Source organism: Panthera pardus, unplaced genomic scaffold, assembly GCF_024362965.1.
Source record: "Panthera pardus isolate Hobbes unplaced genomic scaffold, ASM2436296v1 HiC_scaffold_13, whole genome shotgun sequence".
Taxonomy (NCBI): Eukaryota; Metazoa; Chordata; class Mammalia; order Carnivora; family Felidae; genus Panthera; species Panthera pardus.
The window spans coordinates 23,120,607-23,144,464 of NW_026526688.1; the positions used below are offsets into that span (position 1 = coordinate 23,120,607).

At 35.7% G+C, this 23,858-nt stretch overlaps 1 protein-coding gene and 1 long non-coding RNA gene across 7 annotated transcripts in view; both read right to left on the minus strand.

Annotated features, from left to right (window-relative positions):
- Positions 1–23,858, minus strand: part of TUSC3 (tumor suppressor candidate 3) — a 283,032-nt gene that overhangs the window by 46,020 nt on the left and 213,154 nt on the right. For all 6 annotated transcript variants that reach the window (XM_019466760.2, XM_019466756.2, XM_019466758.2 and 3 more), the window contains one exon: positions 11,723–11,786. In XM_019466760.2, the coding sequence (XP_019322305.1) occupies positions 11,723–11,786 (64 nt within the window). The remainder of the gene's footprint in view (positions 1–11,722; positions 11,787–23,858) is intronic.
- LOC128776497 (uncharacterized) lies at positions 8,950–10,983 on the minus strand. Its single transcript, XR_008421564.1, has 2 exons — positions 10,501–10,983; positions 8,950–10,462 (listed from the first exon to the last, which is right to left on the minus strand). It is a non-coding gene; the product is annotated as an uncharacterized LOC128776497 (long non-coding RNA).

The following is a 23,858-nucleotide window of genomic DNA, read 5'->3' on the forward strand; positions in this document are numbered from 1 at the left end:
AAGAGCCTTTATATTTTGATGAGGATTGCACTGAATCTGTAGATGATTTTGGGGAGTATGGATATTTTAATAGTATTATTCAGATCCATGAACAGAGAATGCATTTCCATTTGTTTGTGTTTTGATTTCTTTCAGCAAAGTCTTGGAGTTTTGTTGTACAGACGTTTCATTTCCTTGGTTAAATTTATTCCTAAGAATTTTTTTGTTTCTGATCTTATTATAAATTGGATTGTTTTCTTTTTCACATGTTTCATCATTAGTGTAAAAAATGCACCTGATTTCTGCGTGTTGATTTTGTAACCTGTAACTTTACTGAAATTGTTAATTAGTTACAACGCATTTTTAGTTGAGAGTTTGGGATATTCTCTCAGTGTAAGTGTGTGTGTCTGTGTGTGTGTGCATGCGTATGTTCATATCGTCTACAAACAGCAACAATATTACTTCTTCCTTTCCAATTTAGATGCCCTCTGTTTCTTTGTCTTCATTGCTCTAGCTTATTAAAGAACAGTAATGCTGGCAGGCATCCTTGTCTTCTTCCTGATCTTAGAGGAAAAGCTTTCAATTCCAACTTGGTTGTGATGTATAATCCTTTTTAAGTGTTCGTGACTTTGGTTTGCTCATAGTTTGAGAAATTTTGTATCTGTACTCATCAGAGATATTAGTGTATACTTTTCTTGTGGTGCTTTTATCTAGTTTTGTATCATTGTAATGCTGGCCTCAGAGAATGAGTTTGGAAGTGTTCCCTACTCAATTTTTTTTTTTTTTTTTTTGGAGATTGAGAAGGATTGGTGTTAATTCTTTTATTTAAAAAAAATTTATTTATGACACAGAGCACACAAGGGCAAAGAGACAGAGGATCCAAAACAGGCTCTGTGTTGACAGCAGCGAGCCCAGGGTAGGGCTCAAACTCACAAACTGTGAGTTCATGACCTGAGCTGAAGCTGGAAGCTTAACTGACTGAGTCACCCAGGCACCCCAGTGTTAATTCTTACTTAAGTGTTAGGTACAATTCTCCATAGTGAAGCCATTTGGTCCTGGGGTTTTCTGCGTTGGGAGGTTTTTGATTACAGATAGAATATTTTTACTCAATTTTGATCTGTTTAGATTTTTCCATTTCTTCTTGAAACACTGTTGGCAAGTCATGTTTCTAAGAATGTATTTATTTCTTCTAAGTTATGTAATTTGTTGGCATATAATTATTAATAGAAGTCTGTTATACTATGTATTTCTGAAGTATCAGTTGTAATGTCTTCACTTTCATTTCTGAGTCTTTTTTTCTTGGTTTAGCTATTTGTCAATTTTGTGTGTTTTTGAAGAAACAGCTCTTAGTTTCACTGATACATTTTATTGATTTTCTGGTCTTTATTTCATTTATTTCTACTCTATACTTATGTACTTCCTTTCTTATGTTAACTTTGGGCTTACTTTCTTGTTCTTTCTTTGGTTCCTTGAAGTGTAAATTTAAGTTGTTTACTTGAGATCACTGTCAATTCATAATTTATGCATTTAATGCTATAAACTTACCTCCCAGAACTGTTTTTGCTGTATCCCATTAGTTTGGTATGTTGTATTTCCACTGTCATGTGTTTAAAGATATTTTTAATTTCCCTTTTGATTTTTGACACACTGGTTGTTTAGAGGTGTGTTGTTTAGTTTCCACATATTTGTGTATTTCCTCTTGTAGATATGTAGTTTCATACCATTGTGGTCAGAAAAGATAGTTGCCTATGTGTTTGGGGCCTTATCAAATGATGTATCCTGAAGAATGTTCCACATGCACTTCATAAGAAAATGTGTTTTATGTTCTTGGATGGAGGGTACCTGGGTGACTCAGTCAGTTGGGTGTCTGATTCTTGATTTCAGCTCAGGCTGTGATCCTAGAGTCGTGGGATAGAGCCCTGCGTTGGGCTCTTTGCTGACCTTGGAGCCTGCTTGAGATTCTCTCTCTGCCAGCCCCCCCGACTCTGGCTCATGCTCTCTCTCTCCCCTGCTCATATGTGCTCACTTTCTCTCAAAACAAACAAACAAACAGACAAACTTTCAGGATACAAGGTCTGTTATGTACAAAAAAACAAATTCTACAGGAGTGCCTGGATGGCTCAGTTGGTTAAGTGTCCAACTCTTGATTTTGGCTCAGGTCATGATCTCACAGTTGTGAAATCAAGCCCCACATAGGGCTCTGTGGTGAGTGTGGAGCCTGCTTGGGATTCTCCTCCTCTCTTTCTGCCCCTCCTCCACTGGTGCATACAGCCTCTCTCTCAAGAGAATAGTAGGCTGTTGGATGGAATATCCTATATACGTCTGTTATGTTCATTCTAAAGTGTGGCTCAATCCCACCATGTTGATTGCCTATTTGGATGACCTATTCATTGCTGACAGTGGGTTACTGAAACTCCCTATTACTGCATTTTGTTCTATTTCTTTCTTCAGATCTGTTAGTATTTACTGAATATATTTTGGTACTCTGATGTTGGGTAACATTCATAACATTCGTTATGTCTTCTTGATGTATCGACCCTTTTATCATTATATAATGACTTACTCTGTCTCTTGTTAACATTTTTGGCTTGAAGTCTATTTTGCCCAATCTAAGTATGGCTAATCCCACTTTCTTTTGGTTTATACTTGCTTAGAGTATCCTTCTCTGTCTCTTGATATTGAGCCCTTGTGTATGTTTAGAGTTGAAATGAGCCTCCTACAGGCAGCGTATATTTGGGTCTTGCTTTTTAAAAAAAAAATCATTTAGCTAGTCTGTGTCTTTTTATTGGTTATTTCAATCCATTTACATTTAATATGGTAAGTGATATATAAGGACTTACTACTGCCATCTTATCTTTTGTCTTCTGGTTGTTCTGTCTCCATTGTTTGTATCTTTGTGAATTTGTGGTTTTCCATGGTGATTTATTCAGTCTCCCTCATACCTCCACCCCCTTTATTTTGTCTCCTGTCTTTAGATTTTTTTACTTGTGGTTACCATGAGGCTTAGATATCTCAAATAAATTGCTATCAGCAGGGGAAAAAAAGACTATATTCATTGACCTATAAAAGTTCTGTTTTACTCCTCACCTTTTATATTTCTAATGTCACAAAATGTTTACACTGTGAATTCATTAACAAGTTACAGTAGCTGTAATTATTTAGTGCTCTTTCCTTTAACCTTCATATTATAATTAAGGGGTTAATATACTAATATAGAATTACAGTTTTTAAATTCTACCACCTTTATCAGAGTTTTATAGACTTTCATTTTTTATGCATGTGTCCAAATAGCACTTTTTCATTTCAGCTTGAAAAACAACTTTCAGCATTATTTGTAAGATAGGTCTGGTGGTGTTGAACTTCTTCAACTTTTGTTTGGGAAAGCCTTTATTTATTGTTCATATCTACAGGGTTACTGTGCCAGATAAAGTATTTTTAGCTGGCAATTTTTACCTTTCAATTTTTGAATATGTCATTCTACTCTCTCCTGGTCTGTAGAGTTTCTGCTGAGAAATCCATTGATATCCTAATAGGAAGTTCCTTTCTAGGTTACTTTCCTTTTTTTCCCTGATTTTGAACAGTTTCTTGGAAAAGATCTTTTTACACTGAGATAGTAAGACGTTCCCTTAACTTACTAGACTTACGTCTAGTTTCTTTCCCAAGTTTAGGAAGTTCTGTGCTATTACCACTTTAAAATAAACTCTGCTCCCTCCCCACTCTCTTCTCCTGATATACCAACCATTCTGATATTTGCTTGTCTGACAGAATAACAACTCTTGTAGGATTTCTTAACTTCTTAAAAATATTCGTTCTCTCACCTTCCAACTGAGTCATTTCTAAATTCCTATCCCCCAATTTGCTTATTCTTTCTTCTGTCTGATGTATCCTAAACTTTATGCTTTCTACATACTCATCTTTTTAAGTTCTTGAGCTCCAGAATTTGTTTCATTCTATTTTTATAATTTAAATCTCTTTGGTTTAAAAACAAAAAAAATACGTCTCCTGTTCATTAATTTTATTCCAGAGTCCATTGAATTGCCTTTCTAAGTTTTCTTGTAGCTAATTAAATGTCTTCATTTCTCATGAGGAAATTTTGAATTCTTTAATCAGTTAGACTACAATATTACATGCCTTGCAGTTCCACTGCTGGAGAATTATCCTTTGTGTGACACCACATTACTGTGATTTTCCAGTGGCTAATGAAGTGTGCCTCTGCTCTCCCATTTGAAGTGGCACACACCCTTCTTGTTTACTTTGTTATAAAGTTCAACAGGCTGGCAATGAGAAACTTTTTTCTTGTGTCCCAGAAGGTGGTGGTATAGCACAAGGTTTTGGGTTTTCTTATTGGAGCCCTTGGGAGCAGGCCTATTAAAAAAAACTGGGGTTCAAAAAAAAGCTGGTGGCAAAGTGGGGGTAGGGGTGGTCTTAGCACCTGGGGCTTTGGGAGTGGCCTTGGGCCAGTAAGAGGATCCTCTAGTGGGGAAATCCCAGAGGTCCATGGGCAGACCTTGTGCTGAAATCCTGGAGCCTATAGCAAAAAACACTTTCCTTCAGGGCCCTCTGATGTTCTTGTCTCCCTCTCTCCCTTTCTTCTTCCTCCCCCGAGTCATGGGGGGGTCCCGTCTCAGAGAGGTGGGTATTGCTGGAGAAATGGGTTCCTCCAACTGCTATCAGGCCATCTGTCCCTCCCCACTTTCCTTTCCCACCTCCTCTGCCCAGAGAGGTAGCTGCTGCATGCTCTGCCCCCCCCCCACCCCCTGCAAAGCCCAGCAGGTGGTAGTGTTGCCCTCAGGAAGGGCACCATGGTGTGTTTTCCTTTTTTCTCTGCTCCCAAACTCGTCTCTGCTCTGTTTTGATGGCTTGCCAGTTTCTCCCATCAAGCTGGTTGGACCCAAAATACTCAATCTCTGCTCAGTGTACCAGTTTTGCACTCTCCAGATTATCTTTTCCGATGGCTACAAATGGGTCTGGGGCAGGCTCACAGACTCCTTTGGATCTGTGAGGGTCGTCCTGGCATACTGAACAGAGGTACTTTTGTTTGGTTATAGACCTCCAATTAGTTGTAAATCAAAAACACAAAAGGAACAACTCAGAGTGCCATGATGCTGATGTCAAATTGCTTTGTTAGGCAGAGGGTTGTCATTTTAATATGGCAAAATTTTTCATCTTTCCCTGTGAATTTTGGTTGTTGTTTCTTCCTCATGAAATTCCTGCCCTTAAGTTCTTAAAAATGTTCTCTTTCTTGATAGCTTTAAATCAGTAATGTCACTCTTCTGTTCAGAACAATTTAATAGCTTTCCATGTCACTCTGAATAAAATAAACAGTAGGTTTCAAAATGGCCTCTAGGCCATACATGATTTGTACCCCGATCTGCTGCTTGTACTTGTCTGCCTTTGTTTGCTCTTATTCTTGTCCCACTCGCTATTTTTCCAACAAGACTGGAAACTCTCTGCCTTTGCATCTTTGTACTTCCTATTCCCCTGCTTAATGCTCTTCTCCCAGTTAGGCCCATTAAGTCACATCGCTTTGAGTTTCTGCTCAAATGACAAATTATTAGAAAAGCCTCCTCCAACCTCTCTGCTTGCTTTTTTCTGCTTTTCTTCTGTAACACTGTTTTTGAAAGAAATTTTGCATTCATTTTTTTTAATAACTGTTTTTCTCCTGCCACTACAATGTTAGCCCCCAAAAGGCAGTAAATTTTTGTTCATTATCTCTCTCACCCATTGCCAAATAACATTAAGACACAGATACCCTCTTCAGTTTACCAATGAGGAAAACGATGCTGAGCAAGGTCTGGATAACTTACGCAAAGCCAAAAAACTAGTAAGTGACAGCACGAGTCAAAAAAGCAAAAAAGAAACTGGGTAGGATGAGATCACAGGGTTAGATGAAAACAACAAGAGAAAAGGAACAAAACAGCTAGAAATGCAGGGAAAGATAATAAAGTCAGTAGCAACTCTCTTGAGGTAATAAGGTTGTGGGTTTTTTTCTTTTTTAATTAACACATCCTATAGAGCAGTTTACAAAGGTTTTCTGAAAAGGCCCAGAAAGTACAGTTGACCCTTGAAAAACATAGGTTTGCATTGTTAGGGTCCACTTATATAATTTTTTTTGTTACTACAGTACAGTACTGTAAATGTACTTTCTCTTTATGATTTTCTTAATATTTTCTTTACTCTGGCTTACTTTATTTGTAAGATTAGATTACAAGATTAGAGTATGTAATATAACAAAATACGTGTTGATTGTTTATGTTATCAGTAAGGTTTCTAATCAACAGAAAGCTATTAATAGTTAAATTTTTGAGGAGTAAAAAGTATTGTGTGGATTTTCAACTGTGTGGGGGGTCGGCACCCCTCACACTCATGTTGTTCAAGGTTCAACTGTAGATACTTCAGTCTGTGCAAGCTGTATCACGTTATGGCTGCTACTCAACTCTGCTGCTGTAGTGCAAAGTAATCATAGACAATACATAAATGAATAGGTGTGTCTGTGTTCCAATAAAACTTTATTTACAAAAATAGTAAATAGACTGGATTTGACCCTCATTGGTCCTAGTTTGTCAACTGTTGCTACCAAAAATACTGTAAACTGTAATATCTGAGAGGAAGTTAGTTTTAGTCATACTTGAAAATAAATGCAATAACTTAGTATATACTTGCATATAACCCCAAAGTAGGATTTTAAAGCAAAGGAGGGACTAAATACATGGTTGTCTTTAACTGTGAGGTAAAATATTCTGTTACAAAGCAGCAGGGTCAGAACGTTTCCTGCAAACTTAAGTTTTCTAGGCTTTACCAAAAAATAAGCTGCGAACCTACTTTATGTTTGATAGTTGTAATGAAGTATGACTTCAACTGAAATGGCTTTACACTAGCCAACTTTCCCTCTCTTTTTTTAACCATACCTTTTTAAGTTGAGGCCTCTGAGTGTTGAGAATTATTTAACTTCCATTCTAATGTATCAATTTAAAAAACAGTTTGGGTAAAAAAAGAACCTACATAATACTTACCCTTTGGAAAAAAGTCACACTTGTAACGTAATTTTTAGGTAGAGTATTACTTTTTAGAAAGAGGAAAAGGTTTGACGATTATCGGTGAGACGTGATGTGTAGGGCTTCCTTCCTTGAGTAGAAGGCTGAATGACAAATGAAAGCCCCTTCAAATCTGATAGCTTCTATGGCTCTCTGTCTAACTCTGAAATAACAGCTGATTTTCTGCCATTAAACTGTGGGTGTAGCCATTTTGGCTGTGTCTTACTGAAAAGTCCCAATGTTACAGTAAGAGATGGAACTATATAGTGGATAAACCATGTTTCTGAAACTTTTTCTAATGTTCTGAGATTGCTAATGTCTATGCCTGCACACACACATCTAGTCTACCTCATGTATTACTTTGCACATTTGTATTGAGTAATGTCACAGCAATACATACTTAAACTACTGTGCACACTTGAGTTTCTCTGCTGAATCTGTCAATCACCTTCTTACTGCTTAAGAAATCAAAATATTGACATAATCCCACATAAAACAGAAGCTGTTTGTATAAATTATGTACAGCACCCAGAGGCACTGAGTTATGCTACTGAATGAGTAACAAATACATCTGCACTATCTTATAATCCATTCTCAGTTATACATGATGTTAAGTTTACTGTTGCTCCTTGGAAGAGAATGAGGATTGTCAGTTTAAAGATAAATGAGAACAGATGTTGAAAAAAATGTTAGCAAGTTATAGAAGACTCACAGAGATCTAAATCTGAAATTATCTTCAATTTGCATCCATCATTAATTTTTTTATGTAGTATGTTTTTCCTTGGACATGACATTCTAAAACACTTGCTATCTATCACAGATCAAAAACAAATAACAAAGTCAAATAATATTCATAATAAATAGAAAACAAATGTATTTCTCATCGGAAAAGCAAATGTGATCTTCTTTAGAATATATGTATTTTCATTTTAAAATTGTTCTACTGTGCCCTTTGCCTTTGATATTAGCCCTTTTCTTCCAACTGATATTTATCTCATGTCATCATCTTAACACTGTAGAACTTGAAGGATGTGGAGAGCTAAGGGACAGATCAGAGTTGAAATAAAGTAAAAGCCAACTCTAGAAGTCAGGCTTTCTGTAGCCAAAAGCACACATAGACCACAGCCTGGTGGAGTCAGGCAAGATTCCAATTTCTTAGCAAGGGCTGGAAAGATTTTCATTATCCATCCCAAGTAACCTTTCATCGATCTTGTCTTCAGCATTTGTGAATATTCTCTCACATTTTATGTTTTTGTGCCTGCTGGACCTTCCACTGGAATAGTCTCACTCATTCTCGGTCTGGCAAACTCCTTTTTCTACTGTATCAAAACCAACTGAAAAGTCAGTTCAAGTTCTCTAGGCATTGAGTGGCTCCTTCTGCTTTTGCTGCTTCCAAGAAATGATTACAACATTTGTCACACTGGATTACAATTAATTTTCTATCAGTCTACCTTCTTGTAAGCAGTGAATATCTTACATTTGCATTAGGTGTTGAAATATAACCGAATAAAAAAATAAATAAAAATGAATTTTTACTGGGAAAAATGTAAGGATTATATAAATTATTCCTAGTTCCCATATTCTGTATTAAAATGCCAAGGCACCTGGGTGGCTCAGTCGGTTAAGTATCCAACTTCGGCTCAGGTCATGATCTCATAGTCCGTGGATTCGAGCCCCACCTTGGGTTCTGTGCTCACAGCTCAGAGCCTGGAGCCTGCTTTGGATTCTGTGTCTCCCTCTTTCTCTTCCCCTGCCCCACTCGTATTCTGTCTCTCTCAATCAAAATTAAAATTAAAAACATTAAAAAAATTTTTTTTAATTTAAAAAAATGTCAAATATTTCTTACTCCTTTTTTATATAGTTCTCTCTTATGAACTTAGAACTGTTGTTCTTCCCCCGCCCCCAAACAGGTACTGAAAAAATAAAACACTACTAATAGGGAGAAAAATCTTATTCTTAGTAAATATGAATCTATAACCTATGAAGTCAAATGACTCCATCTGTTCTTAGGGTTTTTTCAACAAATTTTGCATATATCAATTGCAGCTAGTAATCTGGCTTACTAAATGAGAAGGAGAAAAACCAAAAAACAGGCATATTCTCTCCAGATAAACAAAAAGTGGCCATCTGGAATTTACATTTTTTTCATATAAAGGAAAAAAATACATGATAAGTTGGAAAAAATATCAGTAGACTTTGCCAAGTGAAAATAAAATCAGACATTATTACTTTGGCTACTTCTTAACTTTCACCAATAATTTTAATGAGCCCACCATTTTAAAACAACTTTTCTCTTTCACAGGTATCTGTAAAGCAAACAAAAAATCAGGGGAAATAAAACAAGTAATTTTTGGTAGCATAAAGAGAGTAAGTACTCTTAACTCTTTTATGTATTGCTGTTAAAAATCTCTATGGAAGACTTCATACTGCTTGTGAAAGTTCTTTGCATGCTTGATGTCAATGAGCCATGAAATGAAACCTGGGAGATTCCTGCCACACAGTGATGGTCTCAACACAGCTCTTTGCTACGTACTCCTGATGTGTTTAATAGACTAGCTGCTTTGAAGGAAGTAACACTGCTAAAATGCTACATCAAGGATGGAAACAGGTTAGGAAAAGAAGCCTACAATAAATAAAAGCTAAAATGTTACCTGCAAAAAACAATTTGTTTCCTATCAATGTGCTTTAACACAAATCTATTTTGCTTCATAAATACATGTATATAATAGAGAAGTGAAGAGTAAAGATGGCCTTCCCTTATTTTCCAACAAACAGATTTGGAAATACTTCATTTTCTCACCCAAGGCCCCTCTGATGTGCGGAAAGTATGAATCTCTTCCCACAATAAAGTCAGAAAAGAGAAGCTGGCACTTAATGATCCAGATCACGGAACTTGAGAATATGACTTCAACTCTAGCTATTTCGGATTCTAGTCTATGAGACAAACTACAGCAAAAAACATGTTCATAATAGTAGCTTCTTAAAAAGCACACGGCTAAATAAGTGCAAGCAAGAAACGGGCTCTAGATCTGCACAGTTCCACATATCCACACAAGCATGTGGAAAGGGGGAAAGGTAAAAACGTAGAACTGATGGGAAAATAAACACAATAGCCTTTAGGGAGGACCGGATGCTTTTTGTGTGCTCTCTCCTTTACTTCACACAGAAGTGCCATGTGGTTACTTCAATAATCCTGATTCTATAAATGAGGATTTTGAGAGCTTCTTGAGAATCGGATGTGCCATAAGCACTTCCTACCCCTCTCCTTCACTTTAATCAATATAAGACTCAGTATATACCAATACCTGATACACTGTCCAGAACATATGATGCAAATAGATTGCTTAAATAAACTGAAGGTAGTAAATCTATATTTGCTGGTGAATTAAAAAGTGTACTGGTATAATAAGGTAGCAACATACACAAACATTAATGATATTAGTCATTTCCTTCCAGATTAAAAACAAAAACTTCAAGATGGCATGACTGATGTTTACTTATGAAATCCTACGCCACAGACCATAATAACATATATAAAACTTAACCAACAGATCATTAAAAAGAAAAGTGATTTCTAATCCTAGTTTTCCTCTAATCTAAAGCAAGCCAAGTAAACTTTATGGGTATTAGTTTTCCTACTTTTAAAATGAGGTTTGGGCCTATATAAGTTCAAAGATTCCTTAGAAGCTTAAATAGCTCTGATTATATAAAATACTGAAAATTTGGTCTAGACTACTGCAGTTGAGTATGAATCTTAGTAACCAGGAAAGTAATCAAATGTATAAACAATACTACAGTCACCCTTTAAATCCTGATAATGACTATTTTCAACATTATAAATTTAAGGGGCGCATGGGTGCTTAAGTCAGTTAAGGGTCTGACTCTTGACTTTGGTTCAGGTCATGGTCTTGCGGTTCATGTGATCGAGCCCCTTATCACGCTCTGCACTGACAGTGTGGAGCCTGCTTGGGATTCTGCCTTGCTGCCACTCCCTAGCTCATGCTCTTTCTCTCTCTCTAAATAAATAAACTTAAAAAAAAAAAAAACCATAAAATTAAGCTTCAAATATTTCACAAGACACACAAACATCAGTGTTCCCCAAGAAATAGTTGTTTACCTAAAGAGTGACTTTATTCCATTCTAAGAGTATTCAGAGTTTGTTTCTATTTGGACACTTTTACCTTATCTCTTTCCTATTCTATCTTCCTACCCTTTACCCCAAACCATAAATTGCACTCTCTTATTTGATTCATAACATTTAGTCTGGTATGTTCCAAAAAAGACATTCAACCATCTTAAGTCTCCCTCCTCTGACTTACCATAATGTTTAGGGGAACCAGTACTAAGATGTTTTCAAAGTCTGCTTTTTATATTGTAGGATACTTTTTTTTCCCCCTTAGGATCCTGTAAGGTAAAACCACACAAAACTCCACAAGACTTTAACCAGAGATAACTAATGCAGAGCAAAAGCTATACTCTGTAATTTCAATAGTTAGTAAAAAAAGACAATTATATATCTGTTAATGACTGAGAATAAAAACAAAATTATGTAATTGGAAATAATTAACCTAGGAACTGGAAAGTAACAAAGTTTAAAATTTAATGTCTTTTAAAAATCTTGATTAATGTCAGGGAAAAAAAAAAAGTCACTTTGATAGCATGCAACTTTGGTTTTGCCCTTTTCAAGCCATCAGTATTTTAAAGGATACTTAGTACCAGAATAATGTGTGACTCTGCCACGAACTGAGCCTGGCTGCTTCCATGAATGTAGCTCTATAAAAGAAGACAAAGAAGCAAAAATTACAACCTAGAGACAAGCAGTTCTTTTGTACATTTTTTTTTTTTTTTGTATTTTGTAGTTTTATACCAGGAAGGGAAATAATGAAAAAATCGAATTAATCTTCTCTATATAATTCTTTTAAATAAAATAGTTATCACCCAACATATTCCTTTGTTTACAGTTATTACTGTTATTTGTAGAAAGCAACTTAATTATCAAAAGTAAATTTAATAGAACTTGTTAAAAGGTTTACCACAAACACATGATTACAATGTAATGGTTATTCCAGAGTTACTGTTAAGCTGTAAGATACAAACCAAAGCAATTAAGTTTATCTTTAAGCAAAAAAAAATGACTTATCAAACATTAAATCACTCTTTTCCACATTATCAGAGTTTTAAAATAAGAAAATAGCTTTATATTAGCATTCAGTCCATTAGAGCATTCAAACTGGCTTTTTTCCAAAATGAAATTATTAAAATTTTTGCCACACTGAGAAATGTACAGTTTTCTATACCTAGTAAGAATGATTATCAGTTGATATCAGTCAATTACAGAAAATATGACACAAATCTCCATCTAGGATATTTTACTGCTGAAAACACTGACTTCCATTATTTTTGCTGTTAATCTCATGAAAATTAACTGCACTTGCTATAAATATAAATCCTTTTCTAGGTTTTCTGATTATCAAAAAATAATTGAAGAAAAAAATAACACGTGTAATCTAACTTAATGTCCTCCATTTCACAACACATTTGAAGCAGAACTATCATTTCAGAGGACCACTTGGGCCCTCTCAAAATCTTTTGTTTTTATTTTCGATAAATACAGTTGAAAGCATATATGAGTATGCTCTCATAAAGAGAAACAGAAAATTATTCCTCCTTGGACTTCAGATGAGTCATGTCACCAAATTTCTCAGAAATTGAATAATCCTTCATCTGTAAAATCAGGAACTGAATTAGATGATTTGTGATCTTTTTGAAGTGTATAGAGTCTTCTGTGTTTTGTCATAAATTATGCCCTGGTATTTTCATTAGAGGCTGTTCTTTGTACTCTGATCTAAACTGTCTTTGTTCCCGTGTCTAATCTCAGTAATTCATAGGACAGCTGTCTTATCTGAAGGTATGTTTAGGTGTGTTCTTTAAGCCCAGCATCAAGCAAACTGACTAAAAGAGAACCATTTCTGTTTCATTCACAAATCCTATTACATAAATGTTCTCTGCTGACTCTATTCTTTAAATGTACTTATATGGAGATAAGCATAGCTGTGAAAATCATTAACTTAGCTGCCAGCTAATTATTAAAGGGTTTTAACATTACTAGTGAGTGACAATAGTGAAATTATGAAAAAAAAAAAAAACAGGTAGCAAAACAAACACCATAAGCTATGTTTGGCATCAGTTAAAGTCTGATTAGAAACTGAGACCCTCAAAACTGAGAAACAGAGACTTTATTATTCTAATTGTAACTGCGAGGATAATAAATACAACCCCACCGAGTACTAATAACAATAGCTACCATCTCTCAAACACTTACTTTGTATAAGACACTTAAAACTTTTAAATACAACAGCTTATTTAACTCTAATAATCCTACAAAAGAGGTATTTTTAGTACAGCCATTTTACAGACAAGGTAACTAAGGCTTAAGAGAAGTGAGAAATGTGCCCAAGTTTTCACATCTACTAGATGTAAACTCTGGGATTTGATGTTAGGTCTCTTTGATTTCAGATCTGGCGCATGTATTCTTGTTGGACATTTGTTAGACATGTTTTGTATGTTATCACATTGTATCTTATTAGCAGTCACATAAAATGATTAGTATCCTGTCATCTTCCAAAGGAGAAAACTGAGATTTACAGAAATTAATTTGCTTAAGATCGTACAACTATTAATTGGTGGAATATGGACCTAAACCTGGGTCTAATGACCTCCAAGGTCCATGTCTTTTCTGGTATACAATAACTGATTAAAAGAAAATCAAGGGAAACATTTTATAAAAGCTTTATCTGGCAGTCACATAATTAACTCTTGACCGTTACAATAAATAAAATGAACATTTATATAACCGACTGAAATATCTGAATATAACAATAAAGAATAATATGCTCAAATTTATAGAACAACCTCCAAGTAGTTTGCCTATGTAAGAATAACAAATTTTGAGAAGCAAGAACGTAAGATATTTTCTGGATGAGTGGTTTCAAAATATTTGTGTTAAAGAAAGAATCTTCTCTGGTGAATGTCATCAATACCCTTCCACATTTCAAATCCTATGGTCATAACTCAGACTTACTTGACTTTATCTGAAGAATCTGCTACATGTGATCGCTTTTGTTTTTGTTTTTTTTTTTTTTTGTAAAATTTTCTTGACCTCTAGGATGCCACTGTTTTTAAAAATTGAAGTATAACTGAGACATATGTTATATTAGTCACTGGTGCACAACACCAATTTGACAATTCTGCACATTACTCAAAGTTCACCAAAGTGTAGTCATCATCTGTCACCATACAACATTATTACAATATTGTTGACTCTACTGCTCATGCTGTACTTTTCATTTCCATGACTTATTTATTTTATAACTGAGAATTTGTAACCCTTAATTCTCTTACCTATTTCATCCACCTCCCTCCCCACCTCAATCTGTTTGTTCTCTGGATTTAGGAATCTGTTTTCGTTTCTGATTCCACATAGGTGAAATCTTGAGGTATAGGTCTTCCCTGACATATTACAATTAGCGTAATACTTTATAGGTCCATCCATGTAGTTGCACATGGCAAAATCTCATGATTTTTTATGGTTGAGTACTAATCAACTATTGTGTATATGGGCATGTCTCTGTGTGTATACATACGTACGCCACGTCTACTTTGTTTTCTTTTTTCCATCAAAAGAAATACATTTTTATTCCAACTGTTTTTATTGTGGTAAAAAACATACAACATAAAATTTGCCATCTTAACCTTTTTTTCCCTTCATCATGATGTGTATTCTTAATCACCTTTAGCAATATCACACATCTTCCCATCCATCTCCCATGTGATAACCATTGGTTTGTTCTCTGTATTTAAGAGTCTTTTGGCTTGTCTCTTTTTTCCTTTGTTTGCTTGTTTTGAGTGAAATCATAGGGTACTTGTATTTTTCTGGCAGGCTTGTTTGCCCAGTGTCATACTCTCTAGATCCATCCATGTTGTTGCAAATGGCAAGATTTCATTCATTTTATAGCTGAGTAATATTCCACTGTGTATCTATACCACCTCTTCTTTATAATTTCATCTTTTGATGGGCACTTGGGCTGCTTCCATAATGTGGCTATTGTAAATAATGATGCAATAAACCCAGGGGTGCAAACATCTTTTCAAATTAGTGTTTTTGTATTTTTTTAAGTTGATTTATTTTGAGAGAGAGTACGTGAGCAAGGGAAGGGCAGAGAAAGAGAGAGCAAGAGAGAGAATCCCAAACAGGCTATGTGCTCTCAGAGCAGAGCCTGACATGGGGCTCTATCTCCCAACTGTGAGATCATAACCTGAGCTGAAATCAAGAGTCAGACACTTAACTAAGTCACCCAGGTGCCCCTTAGTGTTTTTGTATTGTTTGGGTAAATACTCAGTAGAGGAATTACTGTATCATATGGTAATTCTATTTTTGTATTTTTTGAGAAACATCCATATTGTTTTTCCACAGTGGCTGCACCACTTTGCATTCCCACCAACAGTGTAAGAGGGATTCTTTTTCTCCACATTCTAGCCAACACTTGTTTCCAGTGTTGTTGATTTTAGCCATTCTGACAGGTACAGGTGATATGTCATTGTACTTTTGGTTTGCATTTCAAATAGTGATGAGTGATATTGAGCACCTTTTCATGTGTCTGGCCATCTGGATGTCTTCCTTAGAAAAATGTCCGTTCATGTCTTCTGCCCATTTTTTAACCGTATTGTCTGTTTATTGGGTGTTGAGTTGTGTAAGTTCTTTTATATACTTTGGATACACACCCTTTAATGAATATATCATATGCAAATATCTTCTCCCATTCTGTAGGCTGTGCTTTAGTTTTGTTGTTTCCTTTCCTTACAGAAGTTTTTCATTTTGATTAAGTCCCAATAGTTTATTTTTGCTTTTGTTTCCCTCGCCCCAGGAGACATATCTAGAAGAATGATGCTATGGCTGAAGTCAGAGAAATTACTGCCCCTGCTTTCCTCTAGGATTTTTACAGTATCAGATCTCACATTTAGGTCCTTAATCCACTTTTTTTTTTTTTGGTCTACAGTACAAAAGTGGTCCACTTTCATTCTTTTGCATGTATCTGTCCAATTTTCCCAACATCATTTGTCAAAGAGACTGTCTTTTTCCCGTTAGAGATTCTTGCCTCCTTTGTCATAGATTATTTGACCATGAAATTGTGGGTTTATTTCTGGGTTCTCTATTGTGTTCCAGTGATCAACATATCTATTTTTGTGCCAGTACCATACTGTTTTCAATGCTACAGGTTTATAGTATATTTTGGAATGTGGGCTTGTGATCCAGCTTTGCTCTTTATCAACTTTGCTTTCGACTTCTGTTAGCATCATTTTTTTATTTCTGTGAAAAGTACTGTTGGTATTTTGATAAGGATTGCATTAAATGTGTACATTGCTTTCGGTAGTACAGTGTAATTATATTGATTCTTCCAATCCATGGACATGGTATATTTTTCCATTTGTTTGTGTCATCTTCGTCTTTTGCCTCCTTAGTTAAGTTTATTCCCAGGTATTTTATTCTTTTTGGTGCAACTGTAAATGGGATTGCTTCCTAATGTCTCTTCCTACTAGTTACTAGTGTACAGAAAATCAGCAGAGTTCTGCATACTGATTTTGTATCTTGCAACTGTACTGATTTCACTTATCAGTTCCAGTAGTTTTGTTTTTGTTTTTTGGGTTTTTTTTTTTTTTTGGCAAAGTCTTTATGATATTTTATACATACTATCATGTTATTTGCAAATAGTGACAGTTTTCTTTTTCCTTACCAACTTGATTGCCTTTTATTTTTCTTGTCTGACTACTGTGGCTAGGATTCCCACTACTACGTTGAATAAAAGTGCTGACATTGTACATCTCTCTCTTGTTCCTGTATTTAGAGGAAAAGCTTTCAGTTTTTCACCAAGTATGATGTCAGCTGTGGTTTTTCCATATATGGCACTCACTGACATATGTTCCCTCTAAACCCACTTGGTTGAGAGTTTTTATCATGAACAGATGTTTACTTTGTCAAATGCTTTCTTCCATCAATTGAGATAATTATGTACTTCTCATTCTTCCTATTGGAAATCTGGTGTTTCACACTGATTGATTTTTGAACATTGAGCTGCACCTTGCATCCTGGGATAAATCCCACTTGATTGTGGTAAATGATCCTTTTAATGTATGGTTGAATTTAGTTGGCTAATATTTTGTTGAAAATTTTTGCATCTAGGATGCCACTTTTGATTTTTCTAGTTCACTGGCTCCACTTCCTCATGCTCCTTGGCTCTTCCATCTCATTATTTGAACTAAACTTCTGAGGAGAATCTCAGAGTTCCATAGATTGTGGTCTGTTCTCTATACTCAACCTTCCCTGGTGTTCTTATTCAACCCATTGCCTTAATAATTACCATTTCTATACTGATGATGTCCACATTTATATCTCCGGCTCAGTATGTCAGACTTTTACATTGCTCTTGTACATAGCCATCTTCACTTGGTAGTCTGATAGTTTTCACTAATATATTCCACTTGGAAGCCTAAAACTTAAAATGGTCCAAACAAAAATTAATGTGCTTCCCTATCTATCCCAGAATCAGCAACATGATTTTCCCAGTTGTTTCGGCCAAAACTTGGAATCATCTTAGTTCATTCTTTTCTCCTCCCTCTCTTCCTCTATCTTTAATCATTCAGAAAATACCATTGACTTTACTTTCAAAATCCATTCCAAATTCAACCACTTGTAACTACTTCCAGGAAGCATTGGCAAAAGTGCCCAAAGATTAAGTCCAGGACTTATTGTCTGGTCTAAGCAGTCATCATCTCTCATCTAGATTATTGCAACAGTTTCTTTCTTCTCCCTGCCTCTACCCTATAATCTATTTGCCAGCCAGATTAATCCTGCGAAAACTAACAAGAATCTATATCATTATCCTATTCAGAACCGTTCAATTCTTTCTTAAATGTGTGAGAAAAATATATCATGTAATCTATTTTCCACTTCTAATCACAATTCCAAAGAATCTACATACTTCTACCTAATTAAAAAATAAAGCTAGATTTAGAAACTCTACTGTTGGTCCTTAGAGACTTACTTCACTATATCAGACCTATAATACTTGCAGGCTTACTTCTTGTATACATGAGCCAGGACAGAGTAAAGGCTTAGGCATAGTCCTGAATCTGCTACTTGCTAGCTATGTTATCCTGAAAAAATTACTGAACTTCACATCTTTAACAGGAATAGGAAGACATTTCCCAAAATATAGGCCTAAAAATTAAATAAGATAATGTCAAGGTAAGTAACCTGCATAGCATCTGGCTTTCTTTACAGTACATAATCAAATATAATCAAGGACAAATCATTTTAAGGTCTTTATTCCAAAGTAATTGAATCTTTTAAACATTAGACAAACATGCCTCAATACCATTCAGAAATCATTTTATTTTTATAGGAAAATTCAGTATGTTGAACTGATAATTTAAAAAGATGATATTCAGGAACCTGTACTAACATATGACTTTTATCCATCTCTTTAGTCATTAAAATCACTTCAAACCCAGATACTACAAAAGACTTCAGGATTCAATAAAGGAGAATTCATTTGATAAATGCTTACTGAGCAATTATTACGTACCAGGTATCAACGCAGGCAATGAAGACCCAGCATAATAAAACAGAAAACCAAAAGCCCAAAAAACTATATTTTCATGACTTACACATTTAATTGTGAGAACACAATTTGTCTACCAAAGTAAAACAGAGATTATTAGCACACACTAAAAGCCATAAAAGCAAACACAAAAATAAAAGCACAAATCAACATTCCAAAGGTCTTATGCATTGACCTTAGAAATAGTTATCTTTCATGGGGTGCCTGGGTGACTCAGTTGGTTGAGCCTCAGACCCTTGACTTAGCTCAAGTAGTGATCTCATGGGTGTGGGAATGAGCAACACCCCCTTCCCCACACTGGGCAAGGAGCCTGTTTGGGATTCTCTTTCCCTCACCCACTCCTTCTCCTCCTTCCTCCCTCCAAGAAAATAGTTATGTTTCATTTATGATGCCACCCAAAGTAATGACTTAATCCAATTAAAAATGAGCTAAGGTGCACGATTTTTAAACTGGTCTTAAAATATCGTATTTAATGCACACACTTTCAAGATCCTCTCAAAGAAGAAACATCAAGTAATGTTTCTTTGCAGCTTTAGCATGGTATTAATTTACATCACTTCCTTTTCTGATTTTTTACTAATTCTGATAAGGGAAATATTAGTAACTAATGGTAATTTCATCCTGAATATATATTAAACGTATCTATAAGCACAATGCATTTACAGAATGCTACTCAAGAAGAAAATCAGCATGGTCTCAGATACTGGATACATATCTACAGAGATCTACTCTAGTCTGTAGAGTTTTTCTACAGAGATCAAATGTTTTAGCAAACCATGAATATAAATATTCTTCACTTGTTCAGTCCATTGAACACTTTATATAAACCAAAATTAAAGACTGGTTCACAAAAATTACTGTATCAGAAAGGTCATTACCTTGATATCACTTACTTAAAGGCCACTTTATTCAGAAGAAAAATTAGATGATTTGAATTTTGCATAGCATAATATAAATAAATAATATATATGAATAGGACTCATCTTAATTTCAAGCAACATACTTGAAAATAAAAATTAAGGGGCGCCTGAGTGGCTCAGTAGGTTAAGCGACTGACTTTGGCTCAGGTCATGATCTCATGGTTGGTGAGTTCGAGCCCTGCATCGGGCTCTGTGCTGACAGCTCCGAGCCTGGAGCCTGCTTCAGATTCTGTGTCTCCCCCTCTCTCTACCCCTCCCCTGCTCACGCTCTGTGTCTGTCTATAATAAAAACGTTAAAAAAAATTTAAAAAAAAGAAAAATTAGTATGTTTTAATACAATGGTTCTAATACCTCTTATCTAACCGTTTCAGAAAAGAAAAGGGAAATTAAGCTAAATATAGTATAGGTCAGTAGATTAAAGGAATCTCATTTCACTTAACTTTTTCCAAAATTCTTGGGAAAATGATATCAGTCCTTCTGCTCTTTCAATATCTCAAAACTGTGTTGGTTTTGAATAATCATTACAGGGTCCTGTTATACACTGAAATATTTTGACAGTAACTGGCTAGTATGGACCAACAGTTTGTTGCCGGAGAAGGAAGCTAGTGTGATGAAAGTACACTGAACTTAGAGTCAAGGGTCTAGGTTTCTAGTGCTGATGAACTGGATAGATATTAACAAGCTACTTGTTAATCTTGGTGAATTCAATCATTTGGGTCTCAGTTTCCTAATCTATAAAACAACGACAATGAAATACACATTTCAATCAAAATGCCTGAGTGGAATCCCTATCCTGGATCTGCCACAGGTGTGACCTTGAACAAAATTACTCTAAGCCTCAAACTGTTCAACTGGAAACTATTTGAGTTGAAAAAACAAAATGTGAGAGGTGAATTAGGTAATACACGTGAAATAGTATCAGGCCTAAAACCCAGTAAGCACTCAATAAATATCTATCATTATTATTACCATTAATTATTTCAAAATTTCAAAATTCCACTCTCAGTTATGACCCACAAATCAACACAGTGACCATTGAGTTATGCCTATTGGTAGTCAATTAGCAGATTATGTCTGGGTTCAGTTCTGTCAGTGACTAGTCACTTTTTTTAAACTTCCAAGCTGATATTAAAATTATTTGCCTTGGAGCAAAAGCAAGCTCTAAACAACCAACCTGTTTGATGAACCTGAACAAAGACTGTTTCAGTTAAATGGGCTTTGGAGCAAAACCACATATTAACATAAGCAGAAAACAAAAAGTTCTTCACTAACATATCTAAGCCAGGAAATAACTCTTTCAAATACAATAGTACATAGGAATCAAATTAGTTGTTATTTCTCCCTTATTCATGGATTATATATCTGCTTTGGCCTGTAAGTTCCTTGTTGGGGAAAAAACCGAAAGTGTACTTAAACCAATCCTAGAGAGATAGAAGTGGTTTTAAACTCTGATCATTTTTAAACTGTAATTTATTTTAAAAGAATCATTAAGACACCAAGAAAATGGCAAATGCATGAAGTGAAGATTTGATACTGTTGAGTGTTACCCAAATGGCAAGGTGTCTCAGTTCAAGGTCAAATCCCAAAAGTGCCTTTGGTCCTTTCACTTTAAAATACATGATTGCAGGGGCACCTGGATGGCTCAGGCAGTTAAGGGTCTGACTTCAGCCTAGGTCATGATCTTGCCACTTGAGCTTGAGCCCCACATCGAGCTCTGTGCTGACAGCTCAGAGCCTGGAGCCTGCTTTGGATTCTGTGTCTCCCCCGGTCTCTCTCTCTCTCTTTCTCTCTCAAAAATAAACATTAAAAATAATTAAAATACGTGATTGCATCATGAACCCAGAACTTGTCAACTTCTAGAAGAAACAGTGCAGGGATTATCTTTTAGCATCTTATGTGAATTTTTTCTGCCCACTATTTTCAAGCAGTTTGACTCAAATGGCGTGTAAATTTCCTTTCCGTCCACTTTTTTCCCCACTTCTTGCACATATTGTGAAAAATTACCTTTGTGAATCCTTATAGCTTTTTTTAGTCCCTTATGTAGTACTTCCTAGTGCCAGGACAACAGACACTTAAAATTTAAGAAAATCTTTTAAGTAACAGACTCTCAATTGCCTAGTATATGATTCTTACTCTTTGCAAAAGAAGAATTTCATTAGCAAAAGAAAAAAAAAAAAAAAAGGAAGCCCAATTTATTATCAACATAACAAAATAGGATGAAAATATTGCATTTTCTTTGACAGCACTTCCAAGAAGTCAAAAGAACTGCCTCACTAATTTAAAATTTTTGTCTATGAAATTAATCTTGGCTATTTAAGAGTTTGCAGTAGAAGAAACAATGCTTTCCTGATGAAATCCTATGTAGAATGAGGGGCCCATTTTTTTGTGTATGATAGAATCAACCATTTTTTTAGTATGTAGTTCTAAGAAAATGAGATGGTATTTCCAAATGTGTATGTTAGTTGGACTGCAGTAATGATATCCTCATCCCGAGTCTCCTTTGTGTGCTAAGGTACACAGAACATGATAATGGAATGATCTTTGGTATTTCTTTTTCAGTTTCTTTACGGGAATATTAATTCCCCGGAAAGGAATCTTTTGAACCATTAATTTTAACACTAAATAAGATACTGTACCTTAACAAAAATACTTGAAGGCATCCTATGATCTTCTCTGCATGATATACTATAATCCTGCTTGCGATGGAAGCAATTAATTGAGTCTCTAGTAAAAGCAAAGCGTGAGATAAGGAAGGCAGGTAGGAAGGCAGACAGAGCTCTCTTTAGCTAACGGCAAAAGGAAGTATCCTGGGTCACCACTGTTACCGTACAAAACAAACTGAAATCCCAAGGTACTTATCACTCTGACATTGGAATACAAGACTGGCCGATTTTTTGATAGTTACACATTTCTAAACTTTTCCTTAGGGATTGTCTTTTTCGTCATCAGCCTACATCAACTTTTCTAAGGTAGCACTAGTTTTTGCTAGGCTGCTTCACCAAATGACAGATGTGGTACAGATCAGAGAATAGCTAAGCTGAGCCCTTCTGGATTTGCCTGAAAGAAAAGAGATAAATAGGTATTATCTACATCTAGGTGGTAAAGAATGCCACTGTGTTTGACTTCTCCAGAGGCTACACTTACCTCATGCTTGAAACTCCTAAGTACTTCATTAAATATTTGGCCTAAACTAAAAAATAATTACAACAGACATAAAACAGTTCATGTAAACAGTGATGAATCTGTTTGCCGCTCAAAGTATTGAATCTGACAGCTGTTAGCAATAAGCTACCACTCTCTCATTAACTGAATTTTTAGGGCATCTTTCAGCTCTGTTCCAGTAGAACTTACTGCGTGACCAGTCGTGGAGTGTGAAACCCATACCTGCCCCAGCCATATTGCAAAAAAGAATCTCTTCAGTTTTTGTTTATTTGCATATCAAAAAGCCTGACCTCTTTAATGTACGCCAGCGATTCTCAAAAGGCTTGTGCATGACACTCACCTGGGATATCTGTTTAATAAAACAGATTCTCAGACTTCCTATGTGGAGATTGTAATACAATAAATAGGCCTCTGGTAGTACCAGAAGTTTGCACCGTTCATGAGCTGAAGGCCATTTCTATACATCTACATTTTGTAAGAGGCTGTATAGGAAGAAGGGAATGCGTAATTCTTTAAAAGTTGTCAAAAAGGCTAGGTATGGAGAAAAAAAAAATCTTACTAGTGAGAAGTTTGGTTTCAGGTAATAAAAGAATTGCCGCATATCCACAGAAAACATCTTACGAGTAGGAAGGGGTGTTGTTTCTGCAAACAATAAGGAATTGCTGTTTCAAACGTAGTCATTTAGCTCTAGGGATGCGAACCTGTAACAAGGGTGCTGGCTACAAACTGGACTCAAGCAACAGGAAAACTACCTGATGCTTGTCAGGTAGGTGACCAATGGATGTTACCACAGCACAAGTCTAAACTCAGATTTCAATCGTCCGGTATTATGGGATATTTTCTAGAACACTAAACCACACAGGGTAAAAGTTACGGGGAGGCAGAAAGTGAGCCTGTTGTAAAAGGCAAAACCAAACGGTGGGCTAGCACCTCCTAACTGGGGCCATAAGAAAAGTTGACAGTTTTAGAATAACTGTGGCCTAAGGCTACAAAGGGTGTGCTTGGTCCTACTCAAACCCTTCTCCACAGAGTTGTGGGCTCTGATAGCAGAGTAGGCAAATCTCTCCCGTTATGAACTTGACCTG